We start from the raw sequence: 15,136 nt of genomic DNA on the forward strand, positions 1-15,136 counted from the left end.
CAGAGTCAGAGTCGATTTTGAAAGCCAGAGTCGGAGTCGGAGTCACCAAAAATCCATTGCCTCCGCAGACCTGCTAGGGCTGTGGAGTCGGAGTCGGTCAGAGCCGACATTTGAAATCAAAGTCAGAGTTGATGTTTGAAAGTCTGAGTCAGAGTCGGAGTCATCAAGAAACCCATGGACGATCTGCAGTGCCATGCAGTAAGGGCGCTGCCGATCGATGCCCTGAATTGCCTATGCTTTATAATTTATAAATTGAATGAATAGATGGCAATTAATTAGGTACCTTCTATTATTCATCCCTTGCCACTTGGAGGACTTACTTTCAGTAGAAAAAGGCGCATTATTTGTTTGTTTATTTATTGACAAATATTTTTTAAGCAGTTAGGGATACAGACACAAAACACAATGATAGCATTAGCACCTCGCTGGTGCAAATCATTGCTAGATAGATGTTGAAATGTGTTGCCATTGAAGTATCTACTGATTTTCCTGGCGGCTCTCGTTTTCAAGTAACTACTGGTCTTGTAAGATGTCTTGATTGCTCACCGTCTGGCGTCTAGTTCCAAGGTTTTCTGAAAGCTAATCAAACGTTACCATGGCTGCTCTTGATGGCATAGCGCTTGCTGGTTCTGGGTTCTTATTTGGTGGTTCTTGCGTCTGATCTTGTTGCTTCATGTTCCATCACATCACATTAAATTTCTAATGGAACAGACACTTCTACCTTTTATTTCACTCTCAGTCGACTTGCATTAACCCATGTGGCCTGCTGGCCCTTTTATTTCCACGATAGAATCTACCAATTATTGAAAAAGCCTCGGATAAAAAGCAAGAAGACTATGTCAAGTTAAATAATTGCGACGGTCCTAGAAAACCAGAAGAAAATATCAAATAGCCTCTCCATCTCACTTCCCTCACTTCATAACAAAAACTTCGCAGCAAAACATGCGAAAGAGTCCTTAGCAACGCCTTAGCAACGCACTTGTCTGAAGTGCGCAATATGTGTCGCATCTGGAAAATTTAGTAGCTACTTGATTATTCAACTAGAGTTGGACTATATAAGCTAGGCTTTAATATAGAAAATAAGTGTTTGCTTATCGAATTTATAGCAACTGGTTGCTTAACTTCGAAATAATGATTTATTACAGAAAAAGCTTGTTTCCGACATATTTGTAAAGAAACAACGGAAATAGCTTTGACTCGTACGCTATTCTAGTACATTTTTGGTAGAAAACTTCGTCCAACCTATGTGCGTGAAGTTGGCGTCGGATTCGGATTCGTATTCAGCGTCGAGTACCGAATCACTTGAAAACGTCATATCTGGTCAATTCGGGGACGGGGAGCACGAATATGACATTAATTTTGCCCTAGCAGGTATCCCTTATCCCTTAATCGTCCCTTAAACGACGGGGCGCGCCAAAAGTGCCTCAGGGGTTCTTCCGATCGCGAAAAGAATGGTCCCAGGCGATTCCCCGGGTCGATATCTAGCCGCACCACCACTAACTTCACACGTGCCTCATATCCCTTATCCCTTAATCGTCCCTTAAATGACGGGGCGCGCCAAAAGTGCCTCAGGGGTTCTTCTGATCGCGAAAATAATGGTCCCAGGCGATTCCCCGGGTCGATATCTAGCCGCACCACCACTAACTTCACACGTGCCTCATATCCCTTATCCCTTAATCGTCCCTTAAATGACGGGGCGCGCCAAAAGTGCCTCAGGGGTTCTTCCGATCGCGAAAAGAATGGTCCCAGGCGATTCCCCGGGTCGATATCTAGCCGCACCACCACTAACTTCACACGTGCCTCATATCCCTTATCCCTTAATCGTCCCTTAAATGACGGGGCGCGCCAAAAGTGCCTCAGGGGTTCTTCCGATCGCGAAAAGAATGGTCCCAGGCGATTCCCCGGGTCGATATCTAGCCGCACCACCACTAACTTCACACGTGCCTCATATCCCTTATCCCTTAATCGTCCCTTAAATGACGGGGCGCGCCAAAAGTGCCTCAGGGGTTCTTCCGATCGCGAAAAGAATGGTCCCAGGCGATTCCCCGGGTCGATATCTAGCCGCACCACCACTAACTTCACACGTGCCTCATATCCCTTATCCCTTAATCGTCCCTTAAATGACGGGGCGCGCCAAAAGTGCCTCAGGGGCTCTTCCGATCGCGAAAATAATGGTCCCAGGCGATTCCCCGGGTCGATATCTAGCCGCACCACCACTAACTTCACACGTGCCTCATATCCCTTATCCCTTAATCGTCCCTTAAATGACGGGGCGCGCCAAAAGTGCCTCAGGGGCTCTTCCGATCGCGAAAAGAATGGTCCCAGGCGATTCCCCGGGTCGATATCTAGCCGCACCACCACTAACTTCACACGTGCCTCACATCCCTCATCCCTTAATCGTCCCTTAAACGACGGGGCGCGCCAAAAGTGCCTCAGGGGTTCTTCCGATCGCGAAAAGAATGGTCCCAGGCGATTCCCCGGGTCGATATCTAGCCGCACCACCACTAACTTCACACGTGCCTCATATCCCTTATCCCTTAATCGTCCCTTAAATGACGGGGCGCGCCAAAAGTGCCTCAGGGGTTCTTCCGATCGCGAAAAGAATGGTCCCAGGCGATTCCCCGGGTCGATATCTAGCCGCACCACCACTAACTTCACACGTGCCTCATATCCCTTATCCCTTAATCGTCCCTTAAATGACGGGGCGCGCCAAAAGTGCCTCAGGGGCTCTTCCGATCGCGAAAATAATGGTCCCAGGCGATTCCCCGGGTCGATATCTAGCCGCACCACCACTAACTTCACACGTGCCTCATATCCCTTATCCCTTAATCGTCCCTTAAATGACGGGGCGCGCCAAAAGTGCCTCAGGGGCTCTTCCGATCGCGAAAATAATGGTCCCAGGCGATTCCCCGGGTCGATATCTTGCCGCACCACCACTAACTTCACACGTGCCTCACATCCCTCATCCCTTAATCGTCCCTTAAACGACGGGGCGCGCCAAAAGTGCCTCAGGGGTTCTTCCGATCGCGAAAAGAATGGTCCCAGGCGATTCCCCGGGTCGATATCTTAGTTAGTGGTGGTGCGGCTAGATATCGACCCGGGGAATCGCCTGGGACCATTATTTTCGTGATCGGAAGAGCCCCTGAGGCACTTTTGGCGCGCCCCATCGTTTAAGGGACGATTAAGGGATAAGGGATATGAGGCACGTGTGAAGTTAGTGGTGGTGCGGCTAGATATCGACCCGGGGAATCGCCTGGGACCATTATTTTCGCGATCAGAAGAACCCCTGAGGCACTTTTTGCGCGCCCCGTCATTTAAGGGACGATTAAGGGATGAGGGATATGAGGCACGTGTGAAGTTAGTGGTGGTGCGGCTAGATATCGACCCGGGGAATCGCCTGGGACCATTATTTTCGCGATCAGAAGAACCCCTGAGGCACTTTTGGCGCGCCCCGTCATTTAAGGGACGATTAAGGGATAAGGGATATGAGGCACGTGTGAAGTTAGTGGTGGTGCGGCTAGATATCGACCCGGGGAATCGCCTGGGACCATTCTTTTCGCGATCGGAAGAGCCCCTGAGGCACTTTTGGCGCGCCCCGTCATTTAAGGGACGATTAAGGGATAAGGGATATGAGGCACGTGTGAAGTTAGTGGTGGTGCGGCTAGATATCGACCCGGGGAATCGCCTGGGACCATTCTTTTCGCGATCGGAAGAACCCCTGAGGCACTTTTGGCGCGCCCCGTCATTTAAGGGACGATTAAGGGATAAGGGATATGAGGCACGTGTGAAGTTAGTGGTGGTGCGGCTAGATATCGACCCGGGGAATCGCCTGGGACCATTCTTTTCGCGATCGGAAGAACCCCTGAGGCACTTTTGGCGCGCCCCGTCATTTAAGGGACGATTAAGGGATAAGGGATATGAGGCACGTGTGAAGTTAGTGGTGGTGCGGCTAGATATCGACCCGGGGAATCGCCTGGGACCATTATTTTCGCGATCGGAAGAACCCTTGAGGCACTTTTGGCGCGCCCCGTCATTTAAGGGACGATTAAGGGATAAGGGATATGAGGCACGTGTGAAGTTAGTGGTGGTGCGGCTAGATATCGACCCGGGGAATCGCCTGGGACCATTCTTTTCGCGATCGGAAGAACCCCTGAGGCACTTTTGGCGCGCCCCGTCGTTTAAGGGACGATTAAGGGATGAGGGATGTGAGGCACGTGTGAAGTTAGTGGTGGTGCGGCTAGATATCGACCCGGGGAATTGCCTGGGACCATTATTTTCGCGATCGGAAGAACCCCTGAGGCACTTTTGGCGCGCCCCGTCATTTAAGGGACGATTAAGGGATAAGGGATATGAGGCACGTGTGAAGTTAGTGGTGGTGCGGCTAGATATCGACCCGGGGAATCGCCTGGGACCATTCTTTTCGCGATCGGAAGAACCCCTGAGGCACTTTTGGCGCGCCCCGTCATTTAAGGGACGATTAAGGGATAAGGGATATGAGGCACGTGTGAAGTTAGTGGTGGTGCGGCTAGATATCGACCCGGGGAATCGCCTGGGACCATTCTTTTCGCGATCGGAAGAACCCCTGAGGCACTTTTGGCGCGCCCCGTCATTTAAGGGACGATTAAGGGATAAGGGATATGAGGCACGTGTGAAGTTAGTGGTGGTGCGGCAAGATATCGACCCGGGGAATCGCCTGGGACCATTATTTTCGCGATCGGAAGAGCCCCTGAGGCACTTTTGGCGCGCCCCGTCATTTAAGGGACGATTAAGGGATAAGGGATATGAGGCACGTGTGAAGTTAGTGGTGGTGCGGCTAGATATCGACCCGGGGAATCGCCTGGGACCATTATTTTCGCGATCGGAAGAGCCCCTGAGGCACTTTTGGCGCGCCCCGTCATTTAAGGGACGATTAAGGGATAAGGGATATGAGGCACGTGTGAAGTTAGTGGTGGTGCGGCTAGATATCGACCCGGGGAATCGCCTGGGACCATTCTTTTCGCGATCGGAAGAACCCCTGAGGCACTTTTGGCGCGCCCCGTCATTTAAGGGACGATTAAGGGATAAGGGATATGAGGCACGTGTGAAGTTAGTGGTGGTGCGGCTAGATATCGACCCGGGGAATCGCCTGGGACCATTCTTTTCGCGATCGGAAGAACCCCTGAGGCACTTTTGGCGCGCCCCGTCATTTAAGGGACGATTAAGGGATAAGGGATATGAGGCACGTGTGAAGTTAGTGGTGGTGCGGCTAGATATCGACCCGGGGAATCGCCTGGGACCATTATTTTCGCGATCGGAAGAACCCCTGAGGCACTTTTGGCGCGCCCCGTCATTTAAGGGACGATTAAGGGATAAGGGATATGAGGCACGTGTGAAGTTAGTGGTGGTGCGGCAAGATATCGACCCGGGGAATCGCCTGGGACCATTATTTTCGCGATCGGAAGAGCCCCTGAGGCACTTTTGGCGCGCCCCGTCATTTAAGGGACGATTAAGGGATAAGGGATATGAGGCACGTGTGAAGTTAGTGGTGGTGCGGCTAGATATCGACCCGGGGAATCGCCTGGGACCATTATTTTCGCGATCGGAAGAGCCCCTGAGGCACTTTTGGCGCGCCCCGTCATTTAAGGGACGATTAAGGGATAAGGGATATGAGGCACGTGTGAAGTTAGTGGTGGTGCGGCTAGATATCGACCCGGGGAATCGCCTGGGACCATTATTTTCGCGATCGGAAGAGCCCCTGAGGCACTTTTGGCGCGCCCCGTCATTTAAGGGACGATTAAGGGATAAGGGATATGAGGCACGTGTGAAGTTAGTGGTGGTGCGGCTAGATATCGACCCGGGGAATCGCCTGGGACCATTATTTTCGCGATCGGAAGAACCCCTGAGGCACTTTTGGCGCGCCCCGTCATTTAAGGGACGATTAAAGGAAATAGTTCACTTTTAACATGGGGTTTTGAGCTGGAATAGCAGTTTCGTAGCTTGAGCTGAGACTAGCACAAATCAGGAGCTTTTACGGCTCAACGATCACCCTAGACGAAGATATTCCATTTCTCGTTCCGAAAAGAGTGCCTTGTAGAGGAATGCGTGCCTTGCACAGGAATGCAGCCACGTCATCGTCAGCCAATCAGCGTGCTGCTTACAGCCAATGCAGTATGCGTAGGTTTGAGCTACGCAATATGATTGGTCAATGCGTAATAAGCTTCCGCGTCAAACATTATTTTACATAGAATATAGTTCGTCCTATATTAAAATATAGAAAATAATTGTTTTTACAAAAAGGTTTTATTTTATTTCATGATTATTTTGAGCATAAAAAAGCATAAATCAATAGCAAAATACTGATTTCAGGAAAGTGGACTGTTTCCTTTAAGGGATAAGGGATATGAGGCACGTGTGAAGTTAGTGGTGGTGCGGCAAGATATCGACCCGGGGAATCGCCTGGGACCATTATTTTCGCGATCGGAAGAGCCCCTGAGGCACTTTTGGCGCGCCCCGTCATTTAAGGGACGATTAAGGGATAAGGGATATGAGGCACGTGTGAAGTTAGTGGTGGTGCGGCTAGATATCGACCCGGGGAATCGCCTGGGACCATTATTTTCGCGATCGGAAGAGCCCCTGAGGCACTTTTGGCGCGCCCCGTCATTTAAGGGACGATTAAGGGATAAGGGATATGAGGCACGTGTGAAGTTAGTGGTGGTGCGGCTAGATATCGACCCGGGGAATCGCCTGGGACCATTCTTTTCGCGATCGGAAGAACCCCTGAGGCACTTTTGGCGCGCCCCGTCATTTAAGGGACGATTAAGGGATAAGGGATATGAGGCACGTGTGAAGTTAGTGGTGGTGCGGCTAGATATCGACCCGGGGAATCGCCTGGGACCATTATTTTCGCGATCGGAAGAACCCCTGAGGCACTTTTGGCGCGCCCCGTCATTTAAGGGACGATTAAGGGATAAGGGATATGAGGCACGTGTGAAGTTAGTGGTGGTGCGGCTAGATATCGACCCGGGGAATCGCCTGGGACCATTATTTTCGCGATCGGAAGAACCCCTGAGGCACTTTTGGCGCGCCCCGTCATTTAAGGGACGATTAAGGGATAAGGGATATGAGGCACGTGTGAAGTTAGTGGTGGTGCGGCAAGATATCGACCCGGGGAATCGCCTGGGACCATTATTTTCGCGATCGGAAGAGCCCCTGAGGCACTTTTGGCGCGCCCCGTCATTTAAGGGACGATTAAGGGATAAGGGATATGAGGCACGTGTGAAGTTAGTGGTGGTGCGGCTAGATATCGACCCGGGGAATCGCCTGGGACCATTATTTTCGCGATCGGAAGAGCCCCTGAGGCACTTTTGGCGCGCCCCGTCATTTAAGGGACGATTAAGGGATAAGGGATATGAGGCACGTGTGAAGTTAGTGGTGGTGCGGCTAGATATCGACCCGGGGAATCGCCTGGGACCATTCTTTTCGCGATCGGAAGAACCCCTGAGGCACTTTTGGCGCGCCCCGTCATTTAAGGGACGATTAAGGGATAAGGGATATGAGGCACGTGTGAAGTTAGTGGTGGTGCGGCTAGATATCGACCCGGGGAATCGCCTGGGACCATTCTTTTCGCGATCGGAAGAACCCCTGAGGCACTTTTGGCGCGCCCCGTCATTTAAGGGACGATTAAGGGATAAGGGATATGAGGCACGTGTGAAGTTAGTGGTGGTGCGGCTAGATATCGACCCGGGGAATCGCCTGGGACCATTCTTTTCGCGATCGGAAGAACCCCTGAGGCACTTTTGGCGCGCCCCGTCATTTAAGGGACGATTAAGGGATAAGGGATATGAGGCACGTGTGAAGTTAGTGGTGGTGCGGCAAGATATCGACCCGGGGAATCGCCTGGGACCATTATTTTCGCGATCGGAAGAGCCCCTGAGGCACTTTTGGCGCGCCCCGTCATTTAAGGGACGATTAAGGGATAAGGGATATGAGGCACGTGTGAAGTTAGTGGTGGTGCGGCTAGATATCGACCCGGGGAATCGCCTGGGACCATTATTTTCGCGATCGGAAGAGCCCCTGAGGCACTTTTGGCGCGCCCCGTCATTTAAGGGACGATTAAGGGATAAGGGATATGAGGCACGTGTGAAGTTAGTGGTGGTGCGGCTAGATATCGACCCGGGGAATCGCCTGGGACCATTCTTTTCGCGATCGGAAGAACCCCTGAGGCACTTTTGGCGCGCCCCGATTGCCCTTAATCGTCCCTTAAGGGACGATTAAGGGATAAGGGATATGAGGCACGTGTGAAGTTAGTGGTGGTGCGGCTAGATATCGACCCGGGGAATCGCCTGGGACCATTCTTTTCGCGATCGGAAGAACCCTTGAGGCACTTTTGGCGCGCCCCGTCATTTAAGGGACGATTAAGGGATAAGGGATATGAGGCACGTGTGAAGTTAGTGGTGGTGCGGCTAGATATCGACCCGGGGAATCGCCTGGGACCATTCTTTTCGCGATCGGAAGAACCCCTGAGGCACTTTTGGCGCGCCCCGATTGCCCTTAATCGTCCCTTAAGGGACGATTAAGGGATAAGGGATATGAGGCACGTGTGAAGTTAGTGGTGGTGCGGCTAGATATCGACCCGGGGAATCGCCTGGGACCATTCTTTTCGCGATCGGAAGAACCCTTGAGGCACTTTTGGCGCGCCCCGTCATTTAAGGGACGATTAAGGGATAAGGGATATGAGGCACGTGTGAAGTTAGTGATGGTGCGGCTAGATATCGACCCGGGGAATCGCCTGGGACCATTCTTTTCGCGATCGGAAGAACCCCTGAGGCACTTTTGGCGCGCCCCGTCATTTAAGGGACGATTAAGGGATAAGGGATATGAGGCACGTGTGAAGTTAGTGGTGGTGCGGCTAGATATCGACCCGGGGAATCGCCTGGGACCATTATTTTCGCGATCGGAAGAACCCCTGAGGCACTTTTGGCGCGCCCCGTCATTTAAGGGACGATTAAGGGATAAGGGATATGAGGCACGTGTGAAGTTAGTGGTGGTGCGGCTAGATATCGACCCGGGGAATCGCCTGGGACCATTCTTTTCGCGATCGGAAGAACCCCTGAGGCACTTTTGGCGCGCCCCGTCGTTTAAGGGACGATTAAGGGATAAGGGATACCTGCTAGGGCAAAATTAATGTCATATTCGTGCTCCCCGTCCCCGAATTGACCAGATATGACGTTTTCAAGTGATTCGGTACTCGACGCTGAATACGAATCCGAATCCGACGCCAACTTCACGCACATGTCCAACCTTATGTTTTAGGGCCTTGAGTGAAGGTCGCGGGTGGAGGTCACTGGTGGGGGCGGGCCGGAGGGTCACCGAGAGTCCCGCTGGTTCAGGTTCGGGTTGTGTGATTGATCAGGTAAGCTCAGAATTTCTCGACCTATCGAGCCAAAGGATAAGTTAAAGTTGAAAGGTTCAGTCTCAATCAAATGGTTTCATCTTGATCTTAATTTAGTAATTAGTTCCATCCTACAAAAAATTCAAGATAGTGTTTTAATGTTTTTATGGCATTAAATAATAGCTTTAGAAATGTCTTTCTTTCCCAGCAATTTGTGATAATAATCCTACAACTTTGAATTGTGTTGATCTTCATACCTATGGCTGGTGGGTGAGGTATATCCATACTGATACAGCCTTGAGTCATGGGTATAGCTCGGCATGTCAGTAGGCGGAACTATGGTCATGAGTACCCAAATATAGGAACGTTCCCATTTTTGGGAACGGAGTTCCCAAATATGGGAACGGGCGTTCCCATTTATGAGAACGGAAGGCAATTTTTCGGCCGTTCGCCCACTAAAACTCAAAAGTGCATCACGTCTCAAAAAAGTGCACGCTGATTTAAGTATCTACTAAATCTCCATAAAGTTATCTTTAATCTGACCGTGGAACAAGGAAATTGACCGTGGAATGATATTTTTAATGATTTTTTAAAAATGACAGAATGGTGGAAATATGGGTTATACGACATTTAACATGCAAGTTTAAGGAAAATGAAGCATTTTTTACATTTTGAGGTCAAGTATAATAATTTTCGCCTGGTTATGAAGTTTCATTCTAGCGACACCAGATGATGACATATGCAAGCGAACACGCGGACAGTCCCGAGGTAATATTGTTGACATTTGGTGTCGGGGCGATCGACCGCGTGGAACGTCAGTGATTTTACCGAACTACTGTTGTAAACTCAGTTTCAGTGGTTTAAAATCATTCAGCTGTATTTTATCAGCCCTGAAAGACATATTTTATTTGGATGCTAGCTGTTTAGCGTTGTTTTATAAGCAGTGTCATGAGCGTGGTTTTTGTCTTCGGCGTTTCTAAGCATGATCGGTTGGGGGAATTTCTCTGATATAGGTCGCTCTGTGTGGCTTATTTATAATTTTTATGCTGATTTCGATCATACGTCGTGCCCATCCTACCAGGCCTTTTGCCACTTACACTCATTAAGAAAGGAAAAAACTAGATTTTCATTGGGACTAGGTGTTTTGAGGGTGTAACATATTCAGCGTTCCCATTTTTGGATACTTCTTGTGCTCGTCAACTCTCGGTGATTAGCAGACAGGTGCTTGACATGTCTCCACCCTCGGCGCGGACGGTGGATATAGGTATGGAAGACCTTGTTGAACATCGCTGAGCGTTGTGGATTACGTAATCCTGCAGAGGGGGGCGTGCCCGCTGCGAGATCGACGGGAATAAAAGCGCAGAAGACCGGGCGAAACATGCAACGGTCTTGCCGGAAAGGTCATCTGATGATTGTTGCGTTAACAATAATTTGCGGCGTTGGACGTGATGCTTGTTAATGAAAAGAGCCCCTGAAAGGCGTCGGTGAAATCGTTCCCAATTTTGGGTACGCCGTTCCCATAATAAGGAACGCTTGCAGCGCCAGTGTACGACAGCGTTCCCAAATTTGGGCTCGCGGCCCGGGTGATGGACTGCTTTAGAAATAGGGGAACGATTTGAAACTACGATGGGCCTTACAATATCAAACTCTTTCCCAACAATATTGAGACAACTATCAGGCGGTTCACGATCGTTTTATATTTTTTGGACGTCATTTAACAGTTCTTTTTCTTGTTTTAAATAATGCCTACATGGCGTTCCCATATTTGGGTTTATCGTTCCCAAACATGGGAACGAAAATGCGTTCCCGAAAATGGGTACGCTTGACCATAGTTCCGCCTACTGATGTGAGGCATCCTCGATCTTTTAATTACCTTACTTGCCTAGGCTTCTGCATGCCTAGTAATGATAAATTCAACTTGTCACATGATTGATCATGCTTAATTGCCATTTAATGTGATGACAACACTGCGTTATTGATAGGTACCTAATTGCTCATGTGCCTTCATCAAATAGCATTACCATGGTAAACATGATATCCATCACTAGGTATAGTTTCATGGTTTGCTTGGGAAAAAAACAAATCTGTAGATTTTTAATGATGATTGTGATAGCTGAAACCTATTGAACTGGAACAAACCAGTCCACTTATAACCTGCTGATGCTGTTCTTAATATGCTATAATGCAATTATTATTTTGACAATTGTCAAGTTTCTGTTCACCTGCATAATGCATAATTATTGTACATGTCTTGCAATCATGGATTATCAAAGAATTGAAAAAACTGTTGAATAGCTGAGCTGATACAGTATTTTTTATCTTCTTTTCAGGAAACAGTCAAATCAGCCAATATCACAAGAAGTCATGGGATCTGAAGGGGAAGCAAAGGTAAATAAAACATTTAATGATTTAAAAACACATTTTTTATAAGTGAGTAGCTGCATTTCTTAGATGACACTTAGGCTGTAGATAATTCTGCTGTATCTTGTGCATGAATGATGTCACATCTCAATCTTGCATCCCAATTACCTATTTCTTGACACTATTGCTATGGGGAAAGTCAATTCACCAAGGTTGATAAGTTGACTTTTGCCATGTTGATCTATGCCATGCTCAGGAATGACATGTCTCTGAAACATCCATGACATAAACATGGTACTTGCTAGAAGTTGGCATTGGTATGAACTTCCTTTAGGACTAAAGCATGTGCTTTTTGGGGGATAAAACATCAGGTGATTATGGACTCAGCTTCAGGCATTCCAAGCCATTTGCTATATGATTTTGTCACAATGTGCAAATTTTGGTCAAATGTCACCTGTCCTGTGTAAAGGAGATCAAGGACTAATGCTTCAATTACAGCCCGTTTCTCGCTGTCCGTCCTTTTCTGGTACGGTAAAAGTGTTATGTAACAAGTGCATGACGTTGTCTTGGTTACTCGAGGTCATAAGATAAATATTTAGTCTCGTTTGAGTCTGAAAACCATGAGCCGATTTCCAACGCTCATTTTTTTAGTCGCTTGAGCAGGATTGAGATGTGACAGCCCGCTTGCGTCCGGCGCCGTTAACACCCGTCAGTTTTCAGATAGCGGTGACCTCGGGTCAGGTGACAGGTCACAATGCCAAGGGATAGGTGTCAGGTCACGTTAAACATCAGGTGTCAGGCTCACAGCGTTAGGTGACGGGCCACGGTAAGCCCAAGCCAGTGGCAGGCCACGGTGACATAAGATGACATGTGTCAGAAACCTCAGATGACAGGTCACGTTGGCCTCAGTTCTGGTGCCACGATGCCTCGACAGTATCACGGTCACCAATTATATCACCGTGAAACGACATCAGGGTATCATGTTATCACAACGGTCCCGATGTCAGGTCAAAGGTCAATGTCATGGTCCGTATTCCGCCGACGGTAGTCTGGGCCCTGTTTCACCGGTGATAGCAGCACGTTACTATCAAATTGCGCGAGCTGACGTAATGTGATGACGTCATACTGCTGACGTAAGGGGCAATTCTGGCGCACGATTGCCGCAATATTGTTTTACGTCATCAACTAAATGTTCGAAGTTTACATCCAAATTTTCCTCAAACCCAACTTCTTTTAAATACATCATATTAAAAAAAATTATATTAAAAACAATAATACTACCAAGACTGCGTAAACTCTTACTTTTAGAGGCTCATACGTCACTTAATGCCGCGGCCAAGGTCGCTGCAATCGTGCGCCGGAACTGCCCATCACGTCAACAGTATGGCGTCACGACATGACGTCAGCTCGCGAAACGTGATAGCAGCATGCTGCTATCACCGGTGAAACAGGGCCCTGGTCGACGGACTGCGTCTCACCCCCTATTGCGTAGTTGGCCGTCCCCTCCCCTCCCTTTCCCCGTCGGATGGCATTGACCGGTGGCCGGTTCGGTTGGCGCCGAGTGCCCCGCCCAGGCCGCCGGCCAACCGGCCCCCATGAACGGGGGAGGGGGGGGGGAGAGGGGCAGCGCGTGATCAGACTGACCACTCAGGGTGGCCATTGTAAATGTACCAATGCAATGCAATGGTACATTGCATTGCATCTGAACTGCAATGTACCATGAGTGACCAGCCGACGTGCCAGCGCGGTGGCGTGATATAAATTATAAACAGCGAGTGGTGGCTGCAGATCGCGTGATTGCTGCATGTTGAATCTTCCGTTAGGCCTGGCTAAGATATCGTCGCCAGCTCTAAACGCTTCACACGAAATCCACGTTTTTTATTTCTTTATCTATTTTTGACAGCGATTTCTTTAAATATATCCCCGTAGAGTTTGTGCCAAGTTCTGCCCGAGTTCAGTCGATGAGGCTATATGCCAAAGGCTGATCGATGAGAAGGCTGTCTGGCAAAGACCAATGTAGCAGTCGGTGCCCGATGTAATGTCTGAGCTTGGGCGTTCTGAATGGGGAGATCAACTAATTCTGTCAACACTTTGAAAGACAATATGAATGGATGAATAGACGAATGGATAAGACGGGTGTCGGGTAACCATAAGATGGGTCTACGAGTAATCCACATCAGGCGATCCCTAGACCTTGGAATCGTCGGAACTACGCGTTCAACTTTCAAGTTCCATAGAAGAGCGCTTAACTTGCGCCACATAATGATGGAAGACTCCTGTGATATCTTGGCATATGCATATACGCTGCTGTGTTTTCCTGTGCATCATTTTTTTTATAGCAGTCATATACATATTACATATTCCTGGGAATGTCGAATTGCGATGGACTGAAAAAACGCCAAAGCCATTTTGCATTAAAACTCCCTTTTCCGTTGTTGAACTTCAGGCAATGATGCCAAATCCCACTCTCGGCATTTATGAGATGGGGACCCTGAGCAGTGAGCACTGGACAACTCGTTCCACTACAGCCGGAATGGACAAAGCAGCACTGCACTGGGTAGATTTGAGAACTCTTGCCGTATCGTCTAGCCACCTGGTGGCCAGTGGTGAACTGCCAATTGCAATTTGTTCACTACCTTGTAGATGTCGCTACTGGTGACTGTGCTCAGTGCTCACAGAACAACTTTTGACCGACTGTCTCTATCTCGTCTGATGATCAGCTGAATCTACCTTGGCATGCCACCTACCCCGGGGTAATCGATTTGCTGCACAAACCTCTCAGCGTCCTCTCAGCTTGCCTCGAAGAGCTCCTCACCCACGACGAGTCCTACACATTACGGTAAGGTAGGGTTGCACAGTGGCGCGGGAACTTCTTCCAGACTTGGGGGGGGGGGGGGGGGGCTGAACCATAGTAGAAATCAACCTAGGGTACCCCCGAATCTAGTTTTCTCACCGGTTTTAGGCCACTTATTTTTCAGACCTTGGCCTTTTCAACAACAAAAAAAAAAAAAACGAAAATATTTTCAAAAAGTGAGGTATTCCGTCTCAGCTGAGTGAAGAAACTACCGTTTTGGCAACCTGGAGTAAAGGTTTTAATCTGTCAAATGAGTTGCCGAGCCAGTGAAATAGGTGGATTTTTCACTTACATGCTTTGTTCCTTTGTGACCCACAACCCCTAATTTGGGGAGGACAAGCTGCCCGACGGTTCCTGGCCTCATGAAACGTTGTGGGGCACCGCCCCCACGGCCGCAGAGTTGTGGGGGCAAGCTTCCCCCACTGCCCCCTCCCCCGGTTCCCACGCCTATGTATGAATCTATGAAATTATGTTGGTAGATTTCCGATTTCGATTCCTCCAGCTGGGGGGGCTCAAATACATTACGAGCCCCCCCAGCCGAAAAGCTGGGG

The 15,136-nt window shown here is 49.2% G+C and overlaps 1 protein-coding gene across 3 annotated transcripts in view; it reads left to right on the top strand.

Moving 5' to 3' along the window:
• The window catches only part of LOC122369296 (UTP--glucose-1-phosphate uridylyltransferase-like), a 29,205-nt gene that overhangs the window by 2,473 nt on the left and 11,596 nt on the right, over window positions 1-15,136 (top strand). Inside the window, exons 1-2 of one of the 3 annotated variants that reach the window (XM_043343931.1) lie at window positions 9,290-9,391; window positions 11,701-11,758. In XM_043343931.1, the coding sequence (XP_043199866.1) occupies window positions 11,735-11,758 (24 nt within the window). In that variant the 5' untranslated portion in view covers window positions 9,290-9,391; window positions 11,701-11,734. Of the gene's footprint in view, window positions 1-9,289; window positions 9,637-11,700; window positions 11,759-15,136 lie in introns of those variants that run through there. The other 2 variants (XM_043343932.1, XM_043343930.1) reach the window with 2 other exon arrangements.

The sequence above is a fragment of the Amphibalanus amphitrite genome, unplaced genomic scaffold, assembly GCF_019059575.1.
Source record: "Amphibalanus amphitrite isolate SeventyFive unplaced genomic scaffold, NRLGWU_Aamphi_draft 001024F_arrow, whole genome shotgun sequence".
NCBI classification, from domain to species: Eukaryota; Metazoa; Arthropoda; class Thecostraca; order Balanomorpha; family Balanidae; genus Amphibalanus; species Amphibalanus amphitrite.